We start from the raw sequence: 16,286 nt of genomic DNA on the forward strand, positions 1-16,286 counted from the left end.
CAAAGTCAAATTCTCTGCAAGAATTTAGTGTTTTAACACAACCACTTTTCCTAAAATCTCAGTCTTTTCCTTTTACTTGATCTGGTCACAAACTAGATGCTTAGTTGCTGCTGCTGCTACGTCACGTCAGTAGTGTCTGACTCTGTGCGACCCCATAGACGGCAGCAGCCCACCAGGATTCCCTGTCCCTGGGATTCTGCAGGCAAGAACACTGGAGTGGGTTGCCATTTCCTTCTTCAATGCATGAAAGTGAAAAGTGAAAGTGAAGTTGCTCAGTCGTGTCCGACTCTTAGCAACCCCATGGACTGCAGCCTACCAGGTTCCTCCATAGTTGTCTGTATAATTAAGCTTAGAAAATATCTGCTTGAGTATTTAGCTCACATCACATCATAATAGCTCACATCTTTCCATTATCTCTTTTCAAAACTTACCCCCAGGTAACTCCAGATTTCTGCAATGATGTGTGAGACTGTCACAAAAATTTTAAAATATGATTTATTCATAAATAATTCTAAAATAAACTTATGATATATAGTACAGAAGAGGCAGGGCACATTGACATAATTCATAAAATAAGTATGTCCAATTATGAATAAATATAGGAAATGAGAGATAATAGTATTTGTAAATGCGCCACATTTTCTTTGTATTCAAGCATCAAGGAATTCAACTACTAAATATAAACACAGTACCCCAAAAGGCATTGTTAATAATTAGTGCACAGAAGGAAAATATTTTAACCTAAATAGATCCAAACACTGAGAACAAGACTGAGGAAGCCGAATAACACTGTGTGTTCAAGAGTATTTCTTATTCAAGTAAAACAAGTTGTTAGTATACGGTGCATCAAACTATTTATGTGTTAGTTATGTGTGTTAGTCGCTCAGTCATGCCCGACTCTTTGTGACCCCATGGACTGCAGTCCACCAGGCTCCTCTGTCCATGAGATTTTCCAGGCAAGGATATTGGAGTGGGTTGCCATTTCCTTCTCCAGGGGATCTTCCAACCCAGGGGTCCAACCCTGGTCTCCTGCACTGCAGGCAGATTCTTCACTGACTGAGCTACAAGGGAAGTCTTATATATTTATAATCCTCTGTTACTTGTATGTTCCTGAACAATAGTGAGAGCCTAAACAAAGAACACTAGAAATCCTTTGATTAAATAAAAAAGGAAACCAATTAAACTTTTCTGGTGATAATAATGACCAATTCCTATGTTACTGATTGTATCATGGTATAATCAAATGGCTTAAGACCTTTAGACTATTGAAGTAAGTGGACCAACCATTTCATGGTCATATTTCAGTTATTTAATTGACATGTAGCAATCTAACTGGTTAACCTGTAAATTCCATCCAGCTATCACTATAAAAGTGGGATAGCTTATTAGTATGAGAAAACACTATTTCCTACTAGATTAATAGAAATGACTGTAAATGATCAGAATAGCACTAGAATTGAATATAAGCCCTTTTTTCAATATGTCAGAATAATAAAGAGAAGACAGAAAACATTAACTAATTTTCTCAAAGTTTTTTATTTTTTAATCAGTGTTATTGCCACTTTTCATCCTTGTCCATACTGTTTCAGAAGAAATTAACGAAATCCAACTCTCGTTTCATAGTCATAGTGACTTCGAGAGTCTCAGTATCAAGTATATAGAAGGCGTTGGCACTGCTGCAGTCCACAGGATGGGGAAGGGTTACCAGCAGCTTCCTGAAAAACAAAATAAAAACCTAGAACCAGTGACATCAAGAAGATACCACTTTTAATAAAGGCAATGGGAAGCAATATATATCATCACAATGTTAGGAACCAAAAAACTAGACAGTATGAATACTGTATCAAAAATATGCCTGCTGCTGCTGCTGCTAAGTCACTTCAGTCGTGTCCGACTCTGTGAGACCCCATAGACGGCAGCCCATCAGGCTCCTCCGCCCCTGGGATTCTCCAGGCAAGAACACTGAAGTGGACTGCCATTTCCTTCTCCAAAAATATGCCTAATTAACACAAATAGTATACCATTTTGGGGGGGGCCCTAAAAATCCAAGCAGCGGTTTGGACCACCCCTCAATGCAGGAGACTTAAGAGATTCGGATTTGATCCCTGGGTTGGGAAGATCCCCTGGAGGAGGGCATGGCAACCCACTCCAGTATTCTTGCCTGGAGAATCCCATGGATAGAGGAGCCTGGCAGGCTACAGTCCATAGGGTCACAAAGAGACAGACAAGATTGAAGTGCCTTAGCAAGCAAGCAAGCTTTTTTTTCTAAATTGACCTCATTTTGCATTATATAAACGTAGTCTCAGGCTATGTTTATTGGCATAGAAATAGAACCACTGCAACTTTAAGTTGTTTGGATAGGTCTGTTGCCAGTCATCCTTATGTGTAGAAGAAATGTGACTGCCTAACAGAAATCTGAAATTCGAATAGTTCTACAATAATTCTGCTAACATTACTTTAAACTGAGTCTCTACTCCAGGTGTAGTTATTGAAATTCAGGCCTGCAGTGATTTCAATACCGAATCAATGAAAGTGCTTTCTTTTGTTTGCCTCTGGTTCTTTCTATTTTACATTGACAGAAATTTCCTGTGAGAGACTGCTGAGTGTAGTTTGTAGTTTATGGCTCAGTTGCTGGATAGCTGTATGCTTCAGACGCATGGCTGGGATGAGACATCCATAAATATGTCATAGTGGTATGAATCTGAATTATGCATGGGGTCAGCACATGCTGGTATCTGAAGAAAATTAAATACATGAAGCACTTGTTACCTCACATTCTCAACAGAGAAGCCTTGAGGAGTTCTATAAAAAGTGGTCTTTTGGACTCTGAGGGAAAGGGAGAGGGTGGGCTGATTTGGGAGAATGGCATTGAAACATGTATACTATCATGTAAGAAACGAATTGCCAGTCTATATCTGATGCAGGATACAGGATGCTTGGGGCTGGTGCACGGGGATGTCCCAGAGAGATGTTATGGGGAGGGAGGTGGGAGGGGGGTTCATGTTTGGGAACGCATGTACACCCGTGGTGGATTCATGTCAATGTACGGCAAAACCAATACAGTATTGTAAAGTAAAATAAAGTAAAAATAAAAATTTAAATTAAAAAAAGTGGACAGAAAAGCTCTTTTAGGAGGTATAAGATCCAAATTGGTAAAGGAATATGGTAATTTGGGTAACTTTTAGGGGTTACTTATTGAATACTTGTACAAAGAACTAGTATTTGAAAACAAAATCCTTGAAAATCAATCTCCTCATTACTCATTTGCAAAGACCTAAATTCAGGAAACTGGGCGCATTAAGTATTTATCACACAGCTCTGGAACCTAAAGGAGAAGTTTTCTGTTACTTTTGTTCCATTCCAGATATTTGGGGTAGGAGGAACAATTCTCTCCACTTGAAGTAATGAAACCGCAATGTATTTTAATATACCCTGTAATATTTGGAACCTTAAAAAAAGTGGGTGCAAAAACCATGTAGAGTCTATCTTTTTTTTTTTTTTTTGACTGTGCCATGAAGCTTGCAGGATCTTAGTTCCCCGACCAGGGATTAAACCTGGCTCTTGGAAGTAAAAGTGCCAAGTTCTAACCACTGGACAGCCAGGGAGTTCCTGAGAGTCCATCTTTTTAAAGTTGTTTACAACATAGGTTGTACTAGAGTTAGATTTGCTTCATCCCTTATTCTACAAATGATAATATATTCACTTTTAAAAGAAAGCAAAGCTCAGTGGTGACAGTTTCATTGCACTAAGAGACAACTATAAATCAGCTGAAGAAGTTCCAATGATAATGTGCACTTCTCTGTCCAGAGAGAAATAACTTAAAAAAAAAGACAGTGGCCATTGGAATGATGCATCCATCCCTGCATTTTTGTCTAGTCCTTAGTAGCATAGCTTCACATACAAAAATTTTGAGTAGAAACTGTTTAACTTATTTAGGCTCTTAAAAGAAGGAAAGTATTATTTGTTGAGTGAATGAATAAATGAATGAAAAGCAAATAGGTCACTACAAAATGATATTTGAATAACTAGTATAGGTCACTACTATAATAAAATATGAATGAACATTTAAACCCAATCTCTCTGCCTTTACATTGAAAAATATTTGCTTTTTAAGAAGCTAAAGTTTAGTCACTGATCAAATGTTTATCCAGTGTTAAATGGATAACCAACAAGGTCCTACTGTGTAGCACAGGGAGCTCTGCTCAATGTTATGTGGTACCCTGGATAGGAGAGGAGTTTGGAGGAGAATGGATACATGCATATGTTTGGCTGAGTCCTTTTGCTGTCCACCTAGAACTATCACAACATTGTTAACTGGCTATACTCCAATACAAAATAAAAAGTAAAAAAAAAAGTCTCTCCAGTGTTGCTTTTCTTTAGAAATTATTTAAATGCAAATAATAATATATGAAAGTTAAAACAAAAAAATTATCTATACAGTGAATTCTAGTTTAGAGACTTACATGCTTACATTTATATTAGAGAATTCAAGTTGATGTTTCTTGCCAAGAGATTTAAATATACAACAACCTTGTTCTGTGCATTATCACATAATGCACATTTTATTTTATGTAGTTTATGAATTATTTGATTTACATATCTGGGCTTAAAAAAGATATGGCCTTTTTAAGGTTTCCTGTTGGAGACATAACTATTTTCAAAGAAAGCAGAAACAGCTACTGAGCTGCAATTCACTATTCCATTTAGAAAACTTTTTTTAGGTGTTTATGCCTTTGAATATCAGTCAATTCAATCTAAATCAAAGGAGCACAGCAAAGGTGAGATAATCTAAAGTAACACACAACCAGAAATTAACTCATATTTATCTTTAGAATGTGTTTTTATTATCACATTCAAGGAATTCATTGAAGATATTCTTAGAATCCATCTTAAAAAATAATGAAACCCCATATGAAGATAAAGTCTGGAGATTTTGAGACATTATACAATTTCCCCTATCTTTCCTCCTTTCTGTCTACCCTGTTGGGAATCTATATGCCAAAACAACAAGTGTTTTAAAATGAAGGATTCAGCAAACATTTCTTTTCATTTTATAATGCTAAAAATCTGGGTTTTATTCATAATTTCAATGCAACTGACTCTCAATAGACTGATATCTAGTCAATTTAGTTAAAATAATTCCGCTCATTTTCCCTTATAGGTACATGAACAGAATGTCCACTGTTATGCTTTTTGAAACCAGTAAGCATAGTGTTACAGGGTGTCAAAGTTAGAAACTAAAGAAAGTAGACGTGAATATCGGCAAACTCAAAGCAAGACACATTTCCAATAACACAAGTTCAGATAATAACAGGGCTCCAAAGAATGTTCGAGTTTTTAGGAAAAGTGATAAGAATTTTAATTCTCTCTTCTATCTTAATTAATGACCTTTTTCTTAACAGACAGTACTTTTATGTGCTGAGCATTTAATATATAAGTACTGTATGATCCAAATGACCTACTGCAGCCCACATTCTATTTGGAAAAATATCTCTGTGTGAGTCTTTCATTTAGGGGCTTTGAAAGATATCTGGAATGACAGCATAGCCAGAGCAGCTGCCTAAAGATTGATGGAGGCAGTGAGAACCTCTATGGGAATGGAAATTAACTCCATGGTGTGTAGATGTGTCTGTGCTTTTAACAAGTGCACAAATATCATGGAAGATTGACTGCTCATTTAACCAACTTCCCTTGCAAAGGTTGTGTGGAAAGAGTAAATGTGTGTATAGCATGTAATGAAAAAATTACTATACTCCTTGATGTCAATGGTGAAAAAAGGAATGTGATTTTCATAACATGAGACAACTTTTGAGTAAATACATTTAAAAAATTACATTAAGTAAGGAGAAAATATTTGATATGCATTCCTCTGTAGGTCATTTGTGGTTAAATTCCTCTATTATAGAAATCAAGGTTAAGCTATGCATGTACATTGGTGTGTTTACACATAGAAGTCTTTTGTAGCAGAGATCTAATTTTGTTATTTTCTCAAAGCCCTATGATTAATAGAGAAGAACTATAGGTACTGACAAGGGAAGGAAGATAATATGCTAGCATCTGACTGCTCCCCACACCCATTTTGAAATGTCTATGAGTTAACAGAGAAAGGACCACTGCAGTCAACCAAGTGTGCTAACTGCTATACATCCAGCTGAAAAGTGAACAAAGCAGTGAGATATTCAGATATTTTATCTAGCACATGCCAGGTTCTATCAATTCCTTCCTTATATAGTTAGTTTTGAGAGACAGGGTTGATTTATCCAGGTTTCAGGGTAAACATTTTATCAGAATTTTATCTTATATATTGTATTTGGGGAACATGATTTGAACTTGTATAATAACAAGACTATTTTTGAAAATATCAAGTGTTTAATTGAATTATTCCATTATCATCTGCATTAATTTAAAATGTATTCATGCAACTTGAGGATCCAGTGATAAATTAACTGTTAGATTTTTGTTTTAAGTAATAGATAAGATTTTCACTGATTTTTAGATGAATATAATCAACCTTAGAGCCCCACAATATCTAAAATGTTTAAAGATTGCTTCTTTCATGCCATCACTGTACCAAAATATCACACACAAGACTTACAACTTAAAGAGATTTTCACCTCTAGCTATTTTTCATCACAGATAAGCAAACTGTATCTGAATGTCAGGACTATATTTTGGTGGCATCAACCTACTCCAAATCTATGCATGCAAAGTGGTAAAAAAAAATCTAGGTATTTACAAATATATTTACGTTTATATTAACCAGATCAAACATCTGAATGATTAACTGACTTTTTCACTTTTCTTCGGACTTTGGGGGTGATACAAAATAACTACATACACTTTTATAAAGGATATTGACTAAAGATTCATTAATATTATAACATTCATTATTCTAGCTCCAAGTTTTACTCACTTATTTGGAGTACGGAGGTCAAGGATCGTCTCCTGAATGTCAACTTTAATATCAGCAGGGTTGGTGTTTGGTAGTTTAATTTTCACCTGAAGGAAAAAGTGAGAAGAAAAATACTGTTGTCTTGAAGAACAATTTGAAGAGTCCAATAAAATAAGAGGGAATGAGAACTAAAATTTATTTAAATGCCGACTATGTACCAGACTCTGCTCTTTTAACAATCTTGAGAAGCAGTGTTTATTATCTTCATTTTACAGATGGAGAAACCAAGATACAGAGAAGTTTAGTGAGTGAACCAAGGCAACCATCTGTAATTTGACTAAGATTATCTGTCTTCAAAGTTATTATTGAAACACTTTGGTTACATGCCAGTACCTTCATTCCTTGAAGGTGCATGCTAGTACACCTGCTAGAGCTGGGAACCTTCCACTGCCTTTATATCATTGAGTATTTTGTATAAAAAATGGTTAGTTCTCATGTTGGGTGTGGGTTGGTGATGCTATGTTGTAGTCTCCTGGCATGAACTCCCATGCCACATTTCCTAGAGAAATGTAGGAGTCCAGAAAACTTGCTAACATAACAAAAGAGAAACAACAATATGACCACTACTCAAAAAATGAGACTATTTATTGATTTAGTAAGATTTCAGTCAAAACTGTCTCATCTCAATTACCACATGGCCCAGCAATTCAACTCCTGAGTGTATATATATATATATATATATATATATATATATATATATATATGTCTGTGTGTGTATTCAACAGCATTAAAAACAACCACTCAAACAAAAATAAATACATAATGTTTTTGTTCAGGGCAGCATTATTCACAATAGCCAAAAGGCATAAAAAACCCAAATGCGCATGAACCGATGAATGGTAAACAAAATGTAGTCTATCACTACCGTGGAGTATTATTCAGCCATAAAATGGAATGAAATACTAGTACATGAATGATCCTTGAAAACATTAAGCTAAAAAGTCACATATTGTAGGATTCTAGTTATCTGGAATATTCAGAATAGGCAAATCTATAGAGAATGAAAACAGATCAGTGGTTACTGGAGGGACTGGGGAAGGAGAAAAGAGGTGTGACAAAAGGATTTCCTTTTGGGTTGATGAAAATGTTCTTGAATTAGATACTGGTGATGGTTGTGCAACATTCTGAGCACCCTACATGTCACTAATGGTAAATTGTATATTATGTGCATTTTATCACAATACAAGTCTCATCTCTAACTCTTAATTCATTCTCTTTTCAATAGAAGTTGATCTCTGTCTCTCTCGGCATATAGTTTTCTCAAACAACTTTAAGTTAAATTATGAAGTCTTCACTAATATGAGCTAGAAGACTTGAAATTATGAACATCTGTTAAGTTCAGAGCTGGAATAGCAAGGATAAAAGCAACACATTAAGAAGGAAATACCTATCAAATAAATAGTGGGAAAAATCAGAATTTCTTCAGTTCAGTTCAGTTCAGTTCGGTTCAGTTGCTCAGTCATGTCCGACTCTGCGACCCCGTGAATCACAGCACGCCAGGCCTCCCTGTCCATCACCAGCTCCCGGAGTTCACTCACTCACGTCCATCGACTCAGTGATGCCATCCAGCCATCTCATCCTCTGTCGTCCCCTTCTCCTCCTGCCCCCAATCCCTCCCAGCATCAAAGTCTTTTCCAATGAGTCAACTCTTCTCATGAGGTGGCCAAAGTACTGGAGTTTCAGCTTTAGCATCATTCCTTCCAAAGAACACCCAGGACTGATCTTCAGAATGCACTGGTTGGATCTCCTTGCAGTCCAAGGGACTCTCAAGAGTCTTCTCCAACACCACCACAGTTCAAAAGCATCAATTCTTCGGCGCTCAGCTTTCTTCACAGTCCAACTCTCACATCCATGCATGACTACTGGAAAAACCATAACCTTGACTAGACGGACCTTTGTTGGCAAAGTAATGTCTCTGCTTTTGCATATGCTATCTAGGTTGGTCATAAGTTTTCTTCCAAGGAGTAAGCGTCTTTTAATTTCATGGCTGCAGTCACCATCTGCACTGATTTTGGAGCCCCCAAAATAAAGTCTGACACTGTTTCCACTGTTTCCCCATCTATTTCCCATAAAGTGATAGGACCGGATGCCATGATCTTCGTTTTTGGAATGTTGAGCTTTAAGCCAACTTTTTCGCTCTTCTCTTTCACTTTCATCAGGAGGCTTTTTAGTTCCTCTTCATTTTCTGCCTTAAGGGTGGTGTCATCTGCATATCTGAGGTTATTGATATTTCTTCCGGCAATCTTGATTCCAGCTTGCGCTTCTTCCATCTCAGCGTTTCTCATGATGTACTCTGCATAGAAGTTAAATAAGCAAGGTGACAATATACAACCTTGACGTACTCCTTTTCCTATTTGGAACCAGTCTGTTGTTCCATGTCCAGTTCTAACTGTTGCTTCCTGACCTGCATACAGATTTCTCAAGAGGCAGGTCAGGTATTCCCATCTCTTTCAGAAGTTTCCAGAGTTTATTGTGATCCACACAGTCAAAGGCTTTGGCATAGTCAATAAAGAAGAAACAGATGTTTTTCTGGAACTCTCTTGCTTTTTCAATGGTCCAGCGGATGTTGGCAATTTGATCTCTGGTTCCTCTGCCTTTTCTAAAAGCAGCTTGAACATCTGGAAGTTCACAGTTCACATATTGCTGAAGCCTGGCTTGGAGAATTTTGAGCATCACTTTACTAGCATATGAGATGAGTGCAATTGTGCGGTAGTTGGAGCACTCTTTGGCATTGCCTTTCTTTGGGATTGGAATTAAAGCTGACCTTTTCCAGTCCTGTGGCCACTGTTGAGTTTTCCAAATTTGCCTGCATACTGAGTGCAGCACTTTCACAGCATCATCTTTCAGGATTTTAAATAGCTCAACTGGAATGCCATCACCTCCACTAGCTTTGTTCATAGCGGTGCTTTCTAAGGCCCACTTGACTTCACATTCCAGGATGTCTGGCTCTAGATGAGTGATCACACCATCGTGATTATCTGGGTCGTGAAGATCTTTCTTGTACAGTTCTTCTGTGTATTCTTGCCACCTCTTCTTAATATCTTCTGCTTCTGTTAGGTCCATACCATTTCTGTCCTTTATCGAGCCTATCTTTGCATGAAATGTTCCCTTGGTATCTCTAATTTTCTTGAAAAGATCTCTAGTCTTTCCCATTCTGTTGTTTTCCTCTATTTATTTGCATTGATTGCTGAGGAAGGCTTTCTTATCTCTTCTTGCTATTCTTTGGAACTCTGCATTCAGATGCTTATATCTTTCCTTTTCTACTTTGCTTTTCACTTCTCTTCTTTTCACAGCTATTTGTAAGGCCTCCTCAGACAGCCATTTTGCTTTTTTGCATTTCTTTTCCATGGGGATGGTCTTGATCCCTGTCTCCTGTACAATGTCACGAACCTCCGTCCATAGTTCATCAGGCACTCTATCTATCAGATCTAGTCCCTTAAATCTATTTCTCACTTCCACTGTACAAGAAGCTTAAAATTGGCAATAGTGTTTTCACAATATAAAGTATGTGAATAAATACATGTCTGCGAGTTATATTTTACTTTATTAAATCTGTATATAAACAAACATTTGTAAATAGAACTCTAGAGATCCTACCATCTAAATGTATCCTTTGGTTCATATTTTCATTAAACAAAGAATTACCTCCTAATTTATATTTTGAAAATCAAATCTAAAATAGAGATGCTTTTAATGAGAGAAACAGAACATTTCTCAAAGAGGTAGTTATAGGGGCTCAAATTAAATGTGCAGTCTATTGGACCAGAAAGACCAATTTTTACCACAATATCATTCAGATAGGATAGTTGGGTTGAGATGTTCTTTAGTTGCCAGATGACTCATTTCACTTGGACTCAGAAATATAAAAATTTTTCTTTAGTTTGAAATGTTTATATCTTTCAAGGTAAAAGATTATTTCCCCAGGGTTGAAATGACATTTGAGTTTTAAAAAAATGACTTACATGAAATTTTGATGCAACTTTTGGGTAGAAACTTCAAAGTGGTTCTTAAAATTGTTTGCAAGTCTAGTTAAGGGTAATTCAGAAACAACTCAGTAATTTTTCCTTTTGAGGAAATTAAAATTGTGTACTAAAATGGCTTCACAGGAGAGACAAGAGAAAGAACAAATTAAGTGGACTGGTACACATTAATATCTCATAAAGTAGAAGATTCAGTGAAGAGTCAACAGAAAGACTCCTCCTGAAACATGAATCAGACTTCTTCAAAAATACTTTTAATGAATACCTGGAAAATAGTCATGGCTATTATTGACTTAGAACTGACTGTACCAAGACCTAACGTGTCCAGTATTAGTAAACACAGTATTTCACTGACCAAAGGAATTGATGTTCCTTTCTTTACATAGGATACAAATTGAATTCATTAAAAAATTATTTTAATAGGTAACTAAGGAAAACTGATAAAAATTTCATTGGCAAATTTTCGACCTTTTGGGAGATCAACCTTTGGAGTCAAATTTGGGCTTGAATTCTGGTTCTGTCACCTATTGTTAGGGTGTTGCAAAACTAATTGTGGTTTCAGACTGAATTTTAAGTCATTATAACTAGGCTCAAACTCATCTTTATTAATCAAAATAAGGACCATTACAATCAACTCATTTTTGCCAACAAGAAATAAGTTGATTTAATCCTGTAGCATAAAAATCCATGCTTTGAGATTTGACAAACTCTTGGAAAACATTTTCTACATCCTACTGGTTGTGGAAGCATATTCCCTGAAAAAAACTGTCAAGATGCTTGAAGAAGTGGTAGTCAGTTGGCAAGAAGTCAGGGGAATATGTCAGATGAGGCAAAACTTCATAGCCCAATTCGTTCAACTTTTGAAGTGCTGGTTGTGTGACATGCAGTCAGGCATTGTCGTGAAGAATTGGGCCTTTTCTGTTGACCAATGCCACCTTCAGATGTTGCGATTTTCAGTGCATCTCATTGATTTCCTCTGAGCATACTTCTCAGATGTAATGGTTTTGCCGGATTCAGAAAGATGGATCAGGCTGGCAGCAGACCACCAGTGACCATGATCTTTTTTTGGTGGAAGTTTGGCTTTGGGAAGTGATTTGGAGCTTCTTCTTGGTCCAACCACTGAGCTGGTCATTGCCAGTTTGTCATATAAAATTCACTTTTTGTCACACGCCACAATCCGATTGAGAAATGGTTTGTTGTTGCAAAGAATAAGAGAAGACAACACGACAAAATGATTTTTTTATTTGCAATCAGCTCATGAGACACCCACTTATCAAGCTTTTTAACCTTTCCAATTTGCTTCAAATGCTCAACGACCGTAGAATGGTCGATGTTGATTTCTTCAGCAACATCTTGTGTAGCTGTAAGAGGATCGGCTTCAATGATCCTTTCAATTGGTTGCTGTCAAATTCTGAAGGGTGGCCACTATGTTCCTCATCTTCAAGGCTCTCATCGCCTTTGCAAAACTTCTTGAACCACCAGTGCACTGTACATTCATTAGCAATTCCTGGGCCAAATGTACCATTCACATCGTGAGTTGTCTCTGATGCTTTATGACTCATTTTCAACTCAAATATGAAAATCGCTTGAATTTGCTTTTTGTCTAACATTATTCCCATAGTCCAAAATTAATATAAAATAAACATTAAGTAATAAGTCATTTCCCTGGGTCTTTAAGATTCCCTGGAGAAGGGCATGGCAAGCCACTCCTGTATTCTTGCTTGGAGAATCCCCATGGACAGAGGAGCCTGGTGAGCTGCAGTCCATGTGGTCACAAAGTCATTAGCAAAAAAAGCATAAAGTGAGAAATGCACATTGAAATGATGTACAACATAACCACATTTATTAAGAATGTATTTTAACATCAAATGGCAACTTTCAACAATGCAAAAACTGCAGTTATGTTTGTACCAACCTAATAGTTACTGTTTATTAGTTATCTATTGTGGTATAACCAAAACCAATTATACATCCTCCCTCCTTAATTTATGACTCAAAAACAACAATAAACATTTATTATCTTATATATATTCCATAGGTTAGGAATTCAGAAGTGGCTTAGTTAGTAAGTTCTGTCTTAGGTAGGGTCTATCATGAGTTTGTGTTCAAGATATTGGCTGAGCTGCAGATATCTGAAGATTTTATTGGGGCTAGAGAATCTGCCTCCAGATGACTCACTCACATATCTGATGGCAAGAGAACTCAGTGTTAAGGGAATCACTGATCAAAACAACCTACACTGGCTAGGCACCATAGTAACCACGTGTATGAGTTATCTTACAACAGGAGGTCCTGGTAAAGAATGTGGAACTAACAAGCTACCACCAACAGGAAGAATTCAGGAAAGGTCAAAAGGAGAGAGGAGATGCTAGTTCATATGTCCTACCAACCTCCCAGAATCCTCACTGGAATCCATCTTGGCTGAGCAATACACCATTAGGAAGGACCCTGAGTCAGAATGATTGGCCAGAGACAACCCAGAAACTAACTCCATTACTATAAACCAAAGACTGTGAGCCACATGGCAGAGAAGTTCTTCTATGTTCCCTTACCCTGCTACTCTCCACCCAGGCACCCCTTCCCAATAGTCTCTTGCTTTGTCAGCATGTGTGTCTCTTCAGATAATTCATTTCCAAGCATTAGACAAGAGCCCACTCTCGGGCCCTTGAAGGAGTTCTCCTTCCTGCAACATCAGTTCTTCACCACATGGACTTCTCAATAGGACTTAGGGCCTTGACTGTCCTTATGACACAACAGCTGTCTTCTCCCCTGAGTGAATGATCCAAAAGTGTGAGACAGAAGGCATGCCTTTTTCAGAAATGTAGCCTCAGAAGTTGTATACTTTCATTTCTATAATTTCCTAGTGGTTATACAGGTCAGCCCCATTTGATGTGAGAGTGGAATACACAAAAGGAAGAATATCAGAAGGTGAGAATCATTGTGGGCCATTTCAAAGCCTGACTACCGCTGTACCCAAAACTAACTTCAGTTTACACTTCTCCTTTCCAGCCATGCGGATAAAACAGGAAAAGAGTCCACTAATTTAAAGTTTGTGAGATTCCTTCTTTCCACTTTCAGCTTGTCTTCAGGAAAGTAGTCAAAACTACTTCTTCAGGCTCTTTAGGAATTCACTTTGAGGCTTTCCTGGAAATGGGTAAATGTAGGTCAAATTGCTTACCAATTGTTTTCACTGTCATTCATTTATTCTCTCCTATGTGTTGTAACAGAGCTAGCTTAATATGCCAAAGCTTTTGGGAGTGGGGTCATTAATGTGAGTTTTCATTTTGAGGTTTAAATTTCCTCTTTATTGTCTTATTCTTATGTTAGATTTATATGACAAGATGGTTCTTAAAGACAGTATATTCCTATAATCTGTAAGTGATTAACATAGACTTTCCAGGTCCTCTAATAAGTGTCTTTGATCATATTCTAAGTTGTTTGAAAATCAAAATGAGAAAGTCAAATAGCAAGTGTTTGTTAGAAATCAACCATTTTAGGCTTTCTCCTGAACTATCACTTCCTGAATGCCAGAAGTGATACATACCTTATATATGTGACTTGACTAATCTATGAGATGTACTGAAATTTTAGTGAAGCTTAATATATACAGAACAATTTGAAATACAGCAACCACCTCCAGTATATTTGATTCTCAACAAAGAAGTTAGGACTATATGAGTTTCCATTTGAAACACAAAAATATTAGGAGATTTTCATTAACAGAAATGTTTGGTTAAGTCTCATTTTGAATTACTTCAGTGATTTAACTTCCCATTGTTTACCTATAGAAACACATGTGAGATATTTTTCCTAGTGCAACCACAGTATTTTATAAAAACTCTCAGGAGCAATGATAATCTATAGGAAAATGAAAAAAAATTAAAAGGGATAGATCCCCGTACTTTGAAACTGTATAAATATTTACCTCTGGAGAATAAAAATATGGAGGTATATGTTCTCAAAAACTAAGATATGAAACCAACAGATATCTTTTAAAAGTAGTGGATACATTTTCTATAACATTCCGGTACCATATGGCCATGTCTGTTTCATAAGATCATGAACATGATTCCTCTCCCTTCACAGGAGTCCAGAGTAAGCCCAGCTCATTCTGGAGTAAGAACACTCATCTAGAGGACCTTCATACTTCTATTGGTACCCACATTTATCCCCAAACACAGCCTCACTGCCATTATCTGTTTTGAGGCTGTTGGAACTAAATTCATTATACTTTTTATCTCTGCTGCTGCTAAGTCGCTTCAGTTGTGTCTGACTCTGTGCAACCCCATAGATGGCAGCCCACCAAGCTCCCCATCCCTGGGATTCTCCAGGCAAGAACACCGGAGTGGGTTGCCATTTCCTTCTCCAATGCATAAAAATGAAAAATGAAAGTGAAGTTGCTCAGTCGTGTCCGACTCTTAGGGACCCCATGGACTGCAGCCTACCAGGCTCCTCCATCCATGGGATTTTCCAGGCAAGAGCACTGGAGTGGGTTGCCATTGCCTTCTCCCTTTTTATCTTTATTTGTCAATAAACACAGGAAGCCTCAGATTTCTAAGTCTTTCCTTATCACCTAATAATTACCATCTGGTCTTCCTAGCTTCTATTTTGTTTCCATTTCCTACCCCTTACCAACTCATGAAACCCTTCTGTTAGATCTTCTGGAACACTAGTACAACATCCCTTATCTCATAAGCCTCTCTTAATATTCTCTGCAATTTTTCATAGTTTAACTGATGGTTTACCTTAGTTTATTTTGATGACACTGATTCCCTTATAGTCTTCTCAATTTGTGCCTGTCTTTTTTTTCCCATTCCAATTCCCGTATATCATTAGGCCTGCCCCCGCTTCCTTGCATCTTTTTAAAAATAAATCTCATGTCTTCATACTATACCACCAATTACCCTCCTTGTTGGCACCATCTACCAATTCCTGAGTCAGATCTCCTATACCTATTTTTCTAAGAATAGTTCTTTGTTCTCTATTGATATTTCTAACATTAACTAGTATCTTAAACATTGGTGATTTAAATATCCACTTAGATAACCTTTCCAGCATTCTAGCCTCACTTCCAGATGGGGAGAGATGCCTTCAAGTCTTTGTACAAATTGTCTTCTCAGTAATGTCTTCCCTGATCACAGTATTTAAAACTGCAGGCACTAGCTTCCCTAGTACATGCTATCACTTTGCCTTGCTTTTTCCCCTTCATAGCATTAATCACCTTCCAATGTAAAATACAATTTTGCATTTATTTTGTTCATTTAACTATCCCACTGAAAGTATGCTTTGTGAATACAGTGATATTTGTGTTTTGTTTATTACTATGGGATCTCAATGCTTAGAACAGTACCTGG

General features: G+C 37.0%; 1 protein-coding gene across 1 annotated transcript in view; it reads right to left on the reverse strand.

Annotated features, from left to right (window-relative positions):
• Positions 1-481: 481 nt before the first annotated feature.
• Positions 482-16,286, reverse strand: part of DNAAF6 (dynein axonemal assembly factor 6) — a 49,158-nt gene continuing 33,353 nt past the window's right edge. The window contains exons 6-7 of the mRNA XM_070292158.1: positions 6,914-6,999; positions 482-1,715 (exon numbers count right to left, since the gene is read on the reverse strand). Coding sequence (XP_070148259.1) covers positions 1,586-1,715; positions 6,914-6,999 — 216 coding nt within the window. The 3' untranslated portion in view covers positions 482-1,585. The remainder of the gene's footprint in view (positions 1,716-6,913; positions 7,000-16,286) is intronic.

The sequence above is a fragment of the Ovis canadensis genome, chromosome X (assembly GCF_042477335.2).
Source record: "Ovis canadensis isolate MfBH-ARS-UI-01 breed Bighorn chromosome X, ARS-UI_OviCan_v2, whole genome shotgun sequence".
NCBI lineage: Eukaryota > Metazoa > Chordata > Mammalia > Artiodactyla > Bovidae > Ovis > Ovis canadensis.